Here is a 14,067-nt window from a genome sequence, read left to right as displayed (position 1 = left end):
TGACATCTGACACAGCTAATGGTGATAACCCTCTCATGTTTTCCAAACACCTTTAGATGAAAGCCAAGATTCAAATGGGCATCTGTCAATCAAATTAGGGACATCAGCAAAATGTGTGGGACAAATGATGAAAATGCTGTGCAGTCCCGCACAAAGTGGGACACCTAGTCACCCTATCATCAACTGTTGGTGCTTTCCTGTGTGTTGCATTTAAGTTGAGAGAAGGCAGTTACAAGTGACAGTTGATGCTGTGTTTCTCTGAACGTTTGGCTGGTATTGTATCTATTAATAATTCAGGGGATCATGCCTAGAACACCAAATTTCAGTTGCTGACTAAACAAAGTTCAAATACACCCCGTTACATTGATAAAGTAGTTTTCTTTACTTAGTTTGAACTTGGGACTTGAATTGTCTCATGTCCATTGTCAACACTTGTTCCCTTTTTACTTATCTGTTTATATTTGACAGACTTTTGGTGTTAACTTGGGTTTTTGTTGGACTTGGTTTTGACTTAGGTCTTGACTTTTGACCTGCTGGTCTTCACACTGACCTGATGGTGTTGATGTTGGTCATAATTTAGGTGTAAACATGAAACTTCTTGCCCTCGCTTTGGATTTCTGACTTAAGTTCATATTTGATGGTCTTGACTTGTACTTGTTTGTCATTAAATGATTTTCCTATCACTCCAATGGTTTTAGCCCGTTGCTTTTAATTTGTGTCTCCGAGTACAATCTATAATTCAACTTTTCTGTTTGTGACTCTCTGGAACCAAAATAATTTATATCCTAGCAACAGTCTCCAGCAAGGTGTAACAAATTACCCATCACCTGCAGCGTACTTTATTCTCTGCCTCTTATTTGTAGAAAACAAGACTTCAGGGTCCAATTAGTCACTTTGAAAGGTCTTTTTATATTCCTGTGTTTAGCTGTGTGTGATGCAGGGAGAGTTTTACTTCCAGTTGTCGTGTTTTATTAAACTCTGTGTGAGCTCATTACTGCGCTGCCTTCACCTCAGCAGACCTACAGGTGTTTTAGCAAAGACAGATGTGTTTTATTCTTGGTGAAATCCCTGCAGTGTTTTCAGCCTGTTGACCTTGCTGTGGTGACAAACAGGGGCTTTACATAATGGCTTTGGCCTTTTCTTTGTGTGTGCTGCTGGAAAACACAAACAGCAGCTCAGTCTGATGAAATGCTTCCTTGTTTTTAAATTTGAGATTGTGGGATTTGTTGTAATGACAAAGATGGCTGCCATAATATCTGGTTCTGATTTCTATGATTGAAAGACAGCTCCATCTTTGCTCAATATTCAATAATAATCTGCTAATGTGAATAGCAATATGAAGCAGTTTACTTGGATAGTAGTATATCTAAGTTCACCTATTATGCAAAATGCACTTTTTGATGTCTTTTCTACATAAATGTGTCCCCGGTGTGTAAGGAGACCCACAAAGTGTCAGAAAATACAACCCTCTCTCTTTTCCTCCTTACCCACATCTCTAAAAATGGAGGTACAAATGAGCTGATAAGGACAGACTTGACTTAATAAGGGAAATGTGGGCTGGCTTTACATTGAACCCCTGGCAATGTCCCACCCACGTCCCAACCAATCCTCCCCAATATAGTCGGCAAGCTGAATCCCATCCGCAGGAGGCACTTAGAGGTCTTACATATATATTACATATAATGGCACTGTTCTAGCGATAAACACTGAAGAAAGAACATGTCAACCTATGGGCTTTATCAGAAACAATGTTTGGTATTTGTTTACATTAGCAAGCATCGCTAACACTCACTCGTACTGGAGAGAATGTGTAATATAAAAAGGTCCTGTTCTTGTGGGAAACCGGCGAGAGAAACGTTTGAGCTCCATACTGTTTCAGAGATAATGCTTAATGTGGTTTGGAACATAATATGGCGTTTAATCACTGCAGCATTTGGCTGAGTATCTGCCGGTAGACATTCTGATATTTCTCTCTTTGCAGAGCTCACCACTTGCATGACGCTCCAAAGTGACACTGCCAGAAGCAGCTCATTTGCATTTAATGTAAATACATGACTAATAAAAATGTATCCCATCAGTTTGGGCGTTTTGGGTATTTTAATGCGGAAATGACTCATTTTTATCTATAAATTCATACTGCCCCTCACCTGGAACACAATCCCACAGCCTGATGACATTTCCTCCTGCATGTTTACCCAAGCGTGGTTCGGAGCAGATATCTCTCATTTAATTTCCGCCAGAGTAGCACACTTTGTGAAAAAATGAGCTGAGCTCAAATCTCCTCCAGTGCAGACAGGGTTCATCTGCAGGGCCTCTCACTCAGATGGGAGGAGGGGAGGGGAAGGTCGAGAAATCCTGCATAGCTGTGACGACGAAAAGCCGTCCATCGTCTTATTTCTGACTTTTCTTCTTTTTCTCAACTGCAGTTGATTGTGAAGGACAGTTGGAAGCTTTCTGAACACCCACTGAATTTTTTGAAAGCATTAGTCCAAAACTAGAATAGCTTTTACCTTTTTTTGTTGAATAAAGCTTTTTATTGAATGAACATGCTGCTCGGATCCATACTATGGTCTCAAAATACTTTCTTGCATTCCTGAATTTGTAAAGTTACTGAAGTAGAAGAACAAAAGAGTGTATTTAAGAACCAAAAGTTAAAGCACGCAAAATGCAGAACAGCACTTTCAGTGTCCGAACTACGGGGGGACTCGGGGATCCGAGACCCCCTGAAACTGACACGAGATCCCCCGAAAACATGATTTGGGAAATGTTGGGGGGTCTCTAAAATATCGGTCAAGTCAAGAGCAAGCGCCCCCCCCCCCCCCCCCCCCCCCGAGAGAAAAATGGGACCCCCCGAAAATCTCGGCATAGTTCGAACACTGAGCACTTTTAACACAAATATTGATTCAAAGAATATAATGTTTTCCTATGTTTACTTCGACATTACTGTACAGTCCTGCTTCATGTCATACTTCCAGATTTGGGAGGATAAAATTGATTTTAAAATTGAATTTGTTACAATTACTTCTTACACATAAAAAAAACTAACCGGCAATCTAATTTAAGTATCAAAATATAAAAGTAATTTAACCTGATGACTTTTCATTACTTTGGTATTACCTCAATATCAAATGCAATGCACATAGAGATTTACATTGGTTTTCTGTTAGTTGTTGTCATAACTTTGATGTTTATTGTTCATGAAAAACAGTTCTGTTTCATTTCTTATTGCCTTGCCCAACTTAGTTTATACCTTAATTTTACAATAAAGGGCTTTTCTTTGAAGTGACTTTGAGTCCTGCACTTTGGTCCTCCCTGCTCTGCTCTCAAGCATGACATTCATGGGAGTAGAGGGGACACCTTTTTCAGATAATAAAAAACCCAATACTGCATTAAGTGCCCCCACAAACAATACATACAGTATACTGTATACATACATACATGTGCTTACTATTTTTGACAACTAGTGCAGTAGTTAGGGAGCAACAATTGCTTTACTATTTTCTATTCAGTTATGACTAATATTAAACGTGCCACAGGTCCAAATTGCACCACTTGGGTTACCAGAAATACACCAAAAAAGAGTGAACAGTCCTCCAGATTGAACATGTTCTCTTTTGCAAATAAACGTCACAGTTTACAATTCTATGTGTACAGTATAATCAGAACATTTTAAACAAATGTTCCAAATGCAATGTGATGGGGACAAAATTGGCCATTTCCAAAAACGGTGGGGACATGTCTCCTGCGTCCCGAGTTTAAATGACTCCTATGGTCTGGATCCAGAATTTGACTGGGAGGATGTTTGGGATAGTGTAAAGGAGGCATCACGTAATCCTAACCATCAACAGATACATTTTAATTTCATACATAGAACTTATTTAACCCCTCGCAAACGTTTCTACATGAAACTGATAGACTGATAGAAACTGATAGACTCTCCCTTGTGCTCCTTTTGTACTCTAAAGTCTCCAGGGGTAACCTTATAACCTTAACTACCATCACCCCTTGTGACATTCATTTTATGAATCTTTCTTTCCCCTGAAGTTTGGTGTGTGTGTGTGTGTGTGTGTGTGTGTGTGTGTGTGTGTGTGTGTGTGTGTGTGTGTGTGTGTGTGTGTGTGTGTGTGTGTGTGTGTGTGTGTGTGTGTGTGTGTGTGTGTGTGTGTGTATCATTTCCATTGTGTTTTGGATGCATCCCTTTGCATACAGGCAGGCGTGCATGGGGCTGCTTTTTTGTTTTCATTTTAATTTTCCCTTTTCTTTCCTCACGTGTTATTGTGCTGTGCTAGTTTTGTTTTGGTTAGTTTGGTTTGGGTGGGGGGTCATTATTTTATTGAAATTTGGATGCATATTTTTGTGACAAATGGCCGACCTTACACTTTTCATGCCCACTCAATATTGTATTGTATTTTTGTATTTTGATGTGCAATTGCTTAATAAAAATTTGGTCACAAAAAAAATGACTCCTATGGTGACATCAGGTGTCCAACTACTGCATTTAAAAAAACAATAATTCAAATAAGGAAGAATGAAAGTAGCCAAAATGAAAACCAAAAACAAATTGAGTCAGTTCGCCTGCCTATAATATAGTGATCTTTATTTTCAAATATATTGTAGCATTGGAACCCTGCTAATCCCAATTTTTAAAAATACAACAGTAATCTGATTACATCTTTTTGTTAAGTAACCGTAACAGGAATACAGTTACTGTATTTTTGTATCCTGATTACGTTATGTCTTGAGTTACTTCAAAAGCCTGCATAGCACATCTTTCATAGCAATCATTACAATTTCCCACGCGATAAATAACTATTCTTATATCATATGATTTTATATGTATGTGTTATACAAATTAAATTAGGCCTACAATTATGTCAAAAAAGCACATGAGTATACAATACTTGAATAAATGGGGCGAAGCCTGCGAGCTAGTTCAGGCAGTCCACTCGAGCACCAATGATACATTCGCACATAACGCCCCTCGTCACACTTGCAACCAACCAAACATAGTCTCCTAATCTGGCGCTCTATTTAAGATGTTGGATCCGCCTACCTCTGCCTTGCTAATGCTGCTGCTACTACTGCTGTTTCCACGCTGCTAATGCGTTCACCTCACTGCTGCTGCGTTCACCTCGCTGCTGCATTCACCTCACCTCACTGCTGCTGCTGCTGCTGCTGCTGCATTCACCTCACCTCACTGCTGCTGCTGCTACTGCTGTTTCCACGCTGCTAATGCGTTCACCTCGCTGCTGCTGCGTTCACCTCGCTGCTGCATTCACCTCACCTCGCTGCTGCTGCTGCTGCTGCTGCTGCGATCATGTTGGGGATGCTCGCCTGCCCCACCACCACCACCCAAGCTTCCTCCCCAGCTTCCACCTGTAGGCTCGGGGATAGTTATCTAATCATCACTCAATGTTCTATGTTAATATGTGGAGTGATGAGGCCCGATCCTAGACGCCAAACTCAAACTATATACTGTTTCTAATAAACATATTAATGAAATACTTGAGTTGTCTGACTGAAATTCTCTTAGTTATATTCCACCCCTGCAGAAGGGAGTAGAAAGAGTGCGTGGGCGAGACATGAAGAATTAAAACTATCGATCTTCTCCCCCTTTGCTGTGTCTCGACCCTGAAGATTAAATAAAAGACGAGCAGGGGGATAAGTTTTAATGAACACCACCAGGAGGAGGTGTGTGCGTCTTATGATCTCCTTTTTGTGGGAACCTTTTGGGAGGAAATTAAGGTAGAAAACGTGATTATAGACGTAGTGAAAGAGCTCGACTCCCACACTCTACAGTACTGTTTTTTAGTTGAAGCTGAATGCACATTTAATTCCCTCATCATCCAGTCTCGAGCAACACTTAGTCTAGAAATGAGTTCATCACTGGTGCTATTTAAAGGTACAATATTCAGCATTTCTGCATTAAGTGTCTAAAAGCTACCCATGTCATACAGTACATAGAATTGTGCACTTACATTATTCCACATGTTTTAGAGATATGTGTAATTTTAACCAAAGTATGGTGCCTTTTATACAACAGTAGAAAAAAGCCATTGTAGATGAGGAATTACAGAGATGGAGGGTAATATTAAGATTAGAGATTACAAAGAGAATACTGAGAATAATGTAAGGAACCCTGTTGCTTTCTCAGTGTGTTTTATAGGCTTGCGTGCATGTAAATGGTCTGCAAAGGCTAAAACCCCTGTAACCTCCAGAGGGAGTTTCTATCCCACACACTCCCTCCTCTGCCTGAAACGCCTCCATTGGACTCCTTTGTTTACTTCTGTGACATTATGACATCATTATGTAACAGTAAATAGCAATTCTATTGGCTAGCGCTCCAACACATTGTATGTGATAGTCTAAGAGGCGGGACATCTCTAAGCAGTTGACCAATCACAACAGAGCCTGCCAGCTAACCAATCAGAGCAGACTGGGCTCTATTTTCAGAGGGTGAAAAGAGGTGCTGCAGCACAGGCAGTGTGAGAAAAATAAAGAGCTTTTTGAACATTAAAGCATGGAGACATGTCGCAGTATAGGCAGAAAATACTGATATGAACATGTGCTCATACATTTACAAAAAAAGATTGAAACATTTATGAGAAAACTTTAATTAGATAAGATAAGATGTAGTTTATTGATCCCATTTTTCGTTGCAGCAGCATTAAAAAACAAGGCATTGCACATCATTAGAAATATAAAGAGTAGAAATAAACAATTCTAAAATATAAACATCTCAAAATAGAAATATAATTACTTAATTAAGTTAAATGAGACAATACTCAACATTTATTTTTTTGTAAAGAATCATAGCTTTCTTAAAAGTGAGGCAAGTCCTCAGTTTTATTTATACATACACACACGTCTGGTTCATTTTTCATTTGAAAGAGTTTTAATTTTCTGAAGAAGTGTTTTGTTTATTTGTTGGTTTATTTGAGATTAATGAACACCATTATAAAATACAAGATGTCAAAATAAGCAAAAGGTTAACAAAATGCTGACTCGCATCCATAGTCCAAGGGCTGGTAAGACATTCTGAAACTTGAGAGTCAAAATATGAAAGAACAAACACACACTGCTGAGGAACTCCCTTGTTGCAAGGGGTAAGCCATTCCCATATCTACTTCCTACTTCCTAGCTCCTTGATTATAACAGCTGAAAGTCCAGAGAAAGATTACACACAAACAGAAATCGGCTCGGCGTGGATCCTCAGAAGAGTAAATCATGGGTTATATATCTGTGGTGTCATCATCTGTGGGGGTGACTCTGATGGCTGATTTTTTTAAATAACCGAATATATTAAATTAAAATGACTGAAGCAAAACCAGCAGAAAAGACCAAAGGGATCCAGGTCCTGCTGTCATCAATGAGTCTTTAATAAACAGCCAGAAACATCAGAAAATGCATCTGAAATGGAAGCCATACTGAGTCTTTGAAGCTCATCGCTGTGCTGTGTCTCTGTTTTAGTTTAGCCATAACAAAAAACCTTCCAACTCATTACAGTGAGTGTACAGTACGCTGGTTTCTGCAGGGGTTCAATCTGATTAAACAAATCAGATGTATCTGTATCTGACTAAACAATTCCGACTACATTTATTTGAATAAACTAATCTGGTATAAATGTATATGTATATATATATTCCAATAAAATAATATGACTAAACCATTTCTTATTAACTAATCTTAATAAAGCTATCTGACTAAAACTATTCCAACTAAATTTGAATAAAATTAACAGATTAAATGTGTTTGATTAAACTAATCCAATTTAACTTTTCCTACTAAAGTTATCCAACTAAATTAATCTGACAGTGACATCACTGTGTAGCACTTCAAAGGTGCTAGTCTTCCAACACATTGTATGGGATAGGTGGGACATCTCTAAGCGGTTGACCAATCATACCAGAGCCGGCCAGCTAACCAATCAGAGCAGACTGGGCTCTGGTTTCAGACAGAGGGTGTGAAGAGGTGCTGCAGCACAGACAGTAAGAGAAGAATAAAGCAATTAAAGCATGGAGACGTGTCACAGTAGAGACACAAAACAAAAATTCAAAACATGATAACGGGCATAACGTTAAAGTAGTAACCTGATCTGTCCGAAGTAATCTAACAAAATGTATCTCATTTAAGTACTCAAAACTAATATGACTTAACCAAGATTTACTATTTCAACTCAATACATTTTTACAGCTTTTTAATAAGCCAACAAAGATTATCGTCCCACGCTGTATCTTTTGATAGGAATCAGAGAAGACTTAACTGGCAGTAAATTAATAGTAAAGTCGTAAATACAAATCTGTGTGCGTCTTCAGCACCATGGACAGCGCCAGGACTTTCTCTCAAATTAAGGAAAGCTGCCGACGCTGCTTGTGCTCCGCAACATTTCTCTGTTACTAACTGGATACAAAGGGACCACTTTAACAAGGAAGGATGCATTTTTGTCATTTTACTAACAAGTTGAGAAGCATTCCCCCCTCATGTGTTTCACTAACCCCACCAGAGTAATTTGACCAAACCAATGTGATTACTCTGTCCGCAGTGGGAGAACGAGCAGCTACACAGCCTGGAGGAGCGAGGCCGTCTTCTTCTCTCCCTGCAGTTCGTGCCTCCGCTCAGTTCAGACGAGCAAGATGTGGATCGAGGGGAAGGGGAAGGAGGTGAAGGGCGTCGCAGCGGGGGTCTCTGTGTGGGCGTGAAGCGCTGCGCCCACCTGGCAGCCATGGATGTGAATGGGTTCTCCGACCCCTACGTCAAAACGTAAGAACTGTAGAATCACTGCAGGTCGATTTAATTTATATAGATTAAAAACATACGTTTTCTGTAGGGGGGGGGGGGGGACTGCTGTATTTGGTATACTGTTAACGCTCACCTAGTTAGAAATATCAAAGACACAGAAGGCTGTAATTCTGCAGTCAAAGTCCACATTAAAACAGTTTAAACACCCAGAAATAACATTGCTCTTTTGTTATTTAGAAACCTGACTTTTGTAGACATGTCAATTTTTTTTTTAAAGTTGATGAATAAAATGGGAATGGTATAACCAAGGGTGTATGTGTTTGTTATATTCCTCTCTGGTAAAGCGGGAGCTGTTGGTCTTATGTTGTCACCATAAGTCGTTAAATCACATGGCAGCCAACAGAAAATCAACAAGAACAATAACAGCACAGAGAGTACCTGCCAAAAAGGCTAATCGTGTGTGCAAATATCACACCAAATCAGAGGAGGATTACCCGTTATTTAACGAAGAGCAACGTCAGTCCAAGTCATGCTTTTTGTTGCTAGCATGACAAAACCCTGTGTCCCTTATTCAAGTAATACACAACATATTACATACCGATACTTACTGTATGCTGCTTATGTGTGGTGGAGAGAAACTACCTTAGATATTTGGATGGTCAACTTTTGCCAACATGTCAACTTTTCAGTTTTCTCCCAGATTATGGTGTATTTTAACATTTTCTACCCACTTTTCCCCTATCTAGATACAATCCCTTAATTTTAACCTTTCCAAAAAATCAAAACAGGAAAGGTATAACCATGGGGCCTATTTCATGTTTTGCTATATTCCACTAAGGTAAAGCATGGGGCTATTTGTTATAGGATTTAGTCACGATAAGTAATTAAATCACAAGGCGCTCGCTAATAAATCAACAACAAGAACAATATCAGCACAGAGAGTACCTGCCAAAAAGGCTAATCGTTAGTGCAAATGTCTCAGCGAACCAGAGCAGGCTTAACAGTTGTTTAATGAAGAGCAACAACAGTCAAGTCATGCTTTTTGTTGCCAGCATACCAAATCCCTGAGTCGTTCTTTCAAGTAATTAACTTCAAAGTGTAGAGTACCCATTGTAGGAACTATTTACCCCATCAAAAGTGTATATTCCTATATTTGTTTTGCAATATTTGTCCTAATGTGAATTTAACATGTTTAAAGGTGCACTTCTTGCTGTCTTTTATACATAAATATGTGCCCCCTTGTGTAAGAAGACTCTCAAAGTGTCAGAAAACAACCCTCTCTCTTTTCCTCCTTACCCACATCTCTAAAAATGGGGGTACAAACGAGCTGATCCGGATTTGCTTCGGTTGAAGTCATAACCGAAATGTGGGCTGGCTTTACACTGAACTTCTGGCAACGTCCCGCCCACGTGACACATCCCAACCTATCGTCCACAATATACAGTCGCGAGCTGAATCCCTTCCGCAGCACCTCTGTGTGTCTGTGTGTTCAGCAGGATGTCTGCAGGAGGGACTTAGAGTTGTTGTTTATATAATACATATAATGTCTCTGTTCTAGTGGTAAACACTGAGAAGTGTTTCAGAAATAATGCTGGATGTGGTTTGGAACATAATATGGGGTTTAATCACAGCAGCGTTTAGCTGAATTTCTCCGTTAGAAACTTCTCTCACAGAGGAGATAGAGCTGCATGACCGTGGCCAGCTTCAGCTCAACTCAGATTTAAAGTACATTCACAGAATAAGTACTTCAGGAACAGGGCTGAAATAGAGGGGGATGAGGCATGCTACAATGGGTGATCTGTTTGGGATTTTGAGCAAAACACAGACAAGTTTTGTACAGATTTTGCCCTCCAATATATTGTTCAAATATAGACTAATAGGAGACATTTAAGAAGTGAATTTGATCACAACACAACATTTTCCCAATTGGTAGTAGCTCTGTCTGTAGGGAGTGAAGTGAACACCTGGCAGCCTGTTATTTCAGACATGTCTCCATAAATATAGGGTTTTTTTCAATCTGTTTTTTGAGCTTTTCACTTTCTTGTAGTGTGTTATAGGTTTTTGTGCATGTAAATGGTCTGCAAAGGCTCAAGTCCCTGTGTTTTCTCCCACACTCACCCCTGCCTGAGTGAAATAGTTTTGACATCTTTAAACTTTGTTAATCAATGATGCAGTGGTTGTTTCCCAGCAGGAAGGATAATGAGTGGGGGAAATGAAAAGTGTGCACAGTGTGTGTCAGAGTCAAGGATTTAAAGGCTTCTCCTGGCTTTTGTTCCCTGGAGGGGACACCGGCTTTGAAGAAGAACCCGGGTTTTTTTTTTCCTGTCGCACGCTGTCTGAATACAGAGTGAGTGTGTGCCAGAAGGAGGGGGAGCTGACTGCTGAGGGGTTGAAGGAAATCACAGAGATTCCACCGATTTAGAAATCACAGCAACGTTTCAGCAGGGCTCCGCTGCAGACGACACGTCGCGTTAAAACGCCTCAATATGCATTTTAAAAAGTCCAGTCAGTCCACATGCGCTCTAATTAGTCTGGCTTTATTTGATCTTTATAATGCCGTTTTTACTTTTAATTCTGAGTTGAAAGCTGAATGCAGTTTGAATTTTGTCAGACCCTCTCAGGGGGAGATTCACCAAAGGATCATGGAACTTTTGTGGTCGCTGACCCTGCACAATTAATCAAAATACTTCAAAGTGTAACATACACTTCCAATTCTGCTTCTAAGCAAATATGGTCTCACTGATCTTGAATATTTTTCAGATCAGCACTCAAAGCAACACGTAGTTACTGAGAAATTGTTAATTTGAAACGTTGGTTAATGAAAGGTTGTTGAAAGCTGAAGCACATTTATAAATATATATCAGATAAAAAGAGGGTCAGACTCTTTCTGATTATGGTAGCATTGAATGATATTTGAAAATGTTTCAATCATCCTATCTTCTTTTACAGATTTAAGGATTGAAAATCAAAGCTCTCAGAAACCGGGATATTGCATTAACAAAAAAATTAAAATGTTTTTTTTTAATGATAAAAAAAATAAAAATAATTATTATTGTTGTTTTTATTTTCCATACATTATTATTATTATTATTATTATTATTATTATTATTATTATTATTATTATTATTATTATTATTATTATTATTATTATTATTATTAAGAAGAAGAAGAAGAATGATGATATATTGTATTACATAGTGCCTTGCTGAGTGCTGGGAGATTAATAAAACATAAAATATTATATTATATTATTATCCAAACATTTCATTTTAATTTCTCTCTTCGCCTATTGTAATGGAAACTTCTGAGGCAATGGAGTGGAAACACAATGAGAACACAGGTTAGCTGGAACTTGATGGAAAACTGAAGGTTTATTATGAAGTTAAGGCAGGAGATTTGACAAGACGTGCTGCTGCCACGAGATGACACAGCGGTTACCCGATCAATTGTGAAGATCTTTTCCGTAGTCGTAGGTTTTAACTAGTAAAACTGTTTTCCATGGCCAAAGAATGTAAGCCAGCAGGACCTACGCACCAGATAAGAAGACTCCCAGAGGTCCAAAAACAATAAACAGTTTCATGAACTGGCCTCAACAGAGAGCTAGAGTTGCTCCTCTCGAATATGACTTTTCCACCAAACCGGTTCCAGGGCCGGTTCCAGGCTAGAGCCTGATTAAGCTCTGGTTCTTCCTGTTTCCAATGCAGCGGGCCGGCTCTAAGCACTAAAAACAGTTCTTAGCTGATTTCTCGCCGGTTGAGTGTTGTTACTACCCGATTTGCATGTCTGCCTGATTTGTATAGTTTTTTGCACTATAGAGTTGCTCCGCCATATTGGACATCTACGTACAGCAAACCAGACATTTGACACAGAGGCGTTCCGCAAAGAAGAAAAGAAAAACTCAAAAAACCTGACAACATTAATCTGAACAACAGAGGTGATTTTTTTATTATTACACCATTATTTCCTTATTATTCGAGAATAACTCCTTTTAGTTGGTGAAGTAAATTCTAAGAATAAGTGAGAAATGGATGTAACTTGTGTTTGTCAGCTATTATAGTGAAGAAATATTTACTGTAAATGTGTGCAATCATTTATGGCACTAATAACCATAACTAATTCTTAACTGTGAAATGTCCATTTACGTAAAATTAGAAATGTATACATTTATTTATATAGACATTTATGACTCGTGCATGCACAGTGGAAATCACAGTGGACATCAAGTGTCCTATTTGGGTTGCCGTACGTAGCTGTCAAATATGGCGGACCATTTCGCGCTTGCGAAGTGCAGTCGGTTAGACATGAAATTTCGGGTAGGCACGTAAACGGTTACTTCATGACGCAAACGAGGACGCAGCTCCACTCAAGCTCCACTCGGGCTCTGAGCGGTGTAAACACAGGTGGTGCTACAGAGTAGAACAAATATAAGCACCAGAATAGCACAAGAACGGTTCTTGAACTGGAACAAGTTGATGGAAAAGGGCATAAGAGAGATAGCAGCAATACCCCAAGGCCGTAGACCTATGCCACGGGAAAAGAGAGAGTGGAAGGAGAAAGCGATTGACTGGTTAAAAGGTTGGATACCTAAGCAAAGTATTGCCCAACACCTACATAGGCAACATTTATTCTTTATACTTTACATGAATAATTTAGCGGGATAATTGTTCTTGTTCTGCAAACATGAGGTGCTAAAATGCTAACGCGTTTCCAGGGTTGAGGACTCTTTCCTTCTATACTACAAAAAAAAGTCTCCCTTGAGCCTTAAGTAGTTTCATTTATCAGCAGTGGAGATTGATGCTCGTAAACTCGCTTGAGATTTTTAGAAAGACAGTTTTACATTTAGTTTTAAATCTTCTTTCTTTTTCTTTTTTTCATTGACTACGTACTGCAGCTTACAAAGTATGTACCGTTGCATGCAGTGTGCTTACTATTGGGACAGACCACTGACATTGCTACTTAAACTTTGACCTTCTTGCTAGTATATCTGCCTCCGCTAAGGATTGTGGGTCATTAGCAGAAAAGCACAATGCAAATCGGATCGGATGCGGGAGAACATGCTAAATTGACTAAATATTTTTTATGCGCAGAGAGTTCTCTTTGGACAGACCCCCCTCGAGGTGTGTGTGTGTGTGTGTGTGTGTGTGTGTGTGTGTGTGTGTGTGTGTGTGTGTGTGTGTGTGTGTGTGTGTGTGTGTGTGTGTGTGTGTGTGTGTGTGTGTGTGTGTGTGTGTGTGTGTGTGTGTGTGTGTGTGTGTGTGCACGCAATGAACTGAACTAGAACTGACTCAGTGTGATTTATTATTAATTCCTGTTTTATTAATGATGACT

General features: G+C 39.3%; 1 protein-coding gene across 1 annotated transcript in view; it reads left to right on the top strand.

Annotated features, from left to right (window-relative positions):
- Positions 1 to 14,067, top strand: part of doc2a (double C2-like domains, alpha) — a 64,901-nt gene that overhangs the window by 41,865 nt on the left and 8,969 nt on the right. The window contains exon 8 of the mRNA XM_063904188.1: positions 8,543 to 8,760. Coding sequence (XP_063760258.1) covers positions 8,543 to 8,760 — 218 coding nt within the window. The remainder of the gene's footprint in view (positions 1 to 8,542; positions 8,761 to 14,067) is intronic.

This window comes from Eleginops maclovinus, chromosome 16 (assembly GCF_036324505.1).
Source record: "Eleginops maclovinus isolate JMC-PN-2008 ecotype Puerto Natales chromosome 16, JC_Emac_rtc_rv5, whole genome shotgun sequence".
NCBI classification, from domain to species: Eukaryota; Metazoa; Chordata; class Actinopteri; order Perciformes; family Eleginopidae; genus Eleginops; species Eleginops maclovinus.
This window is presented reverse-complemented; position numbering and strand designations above follow the sequence as displayed.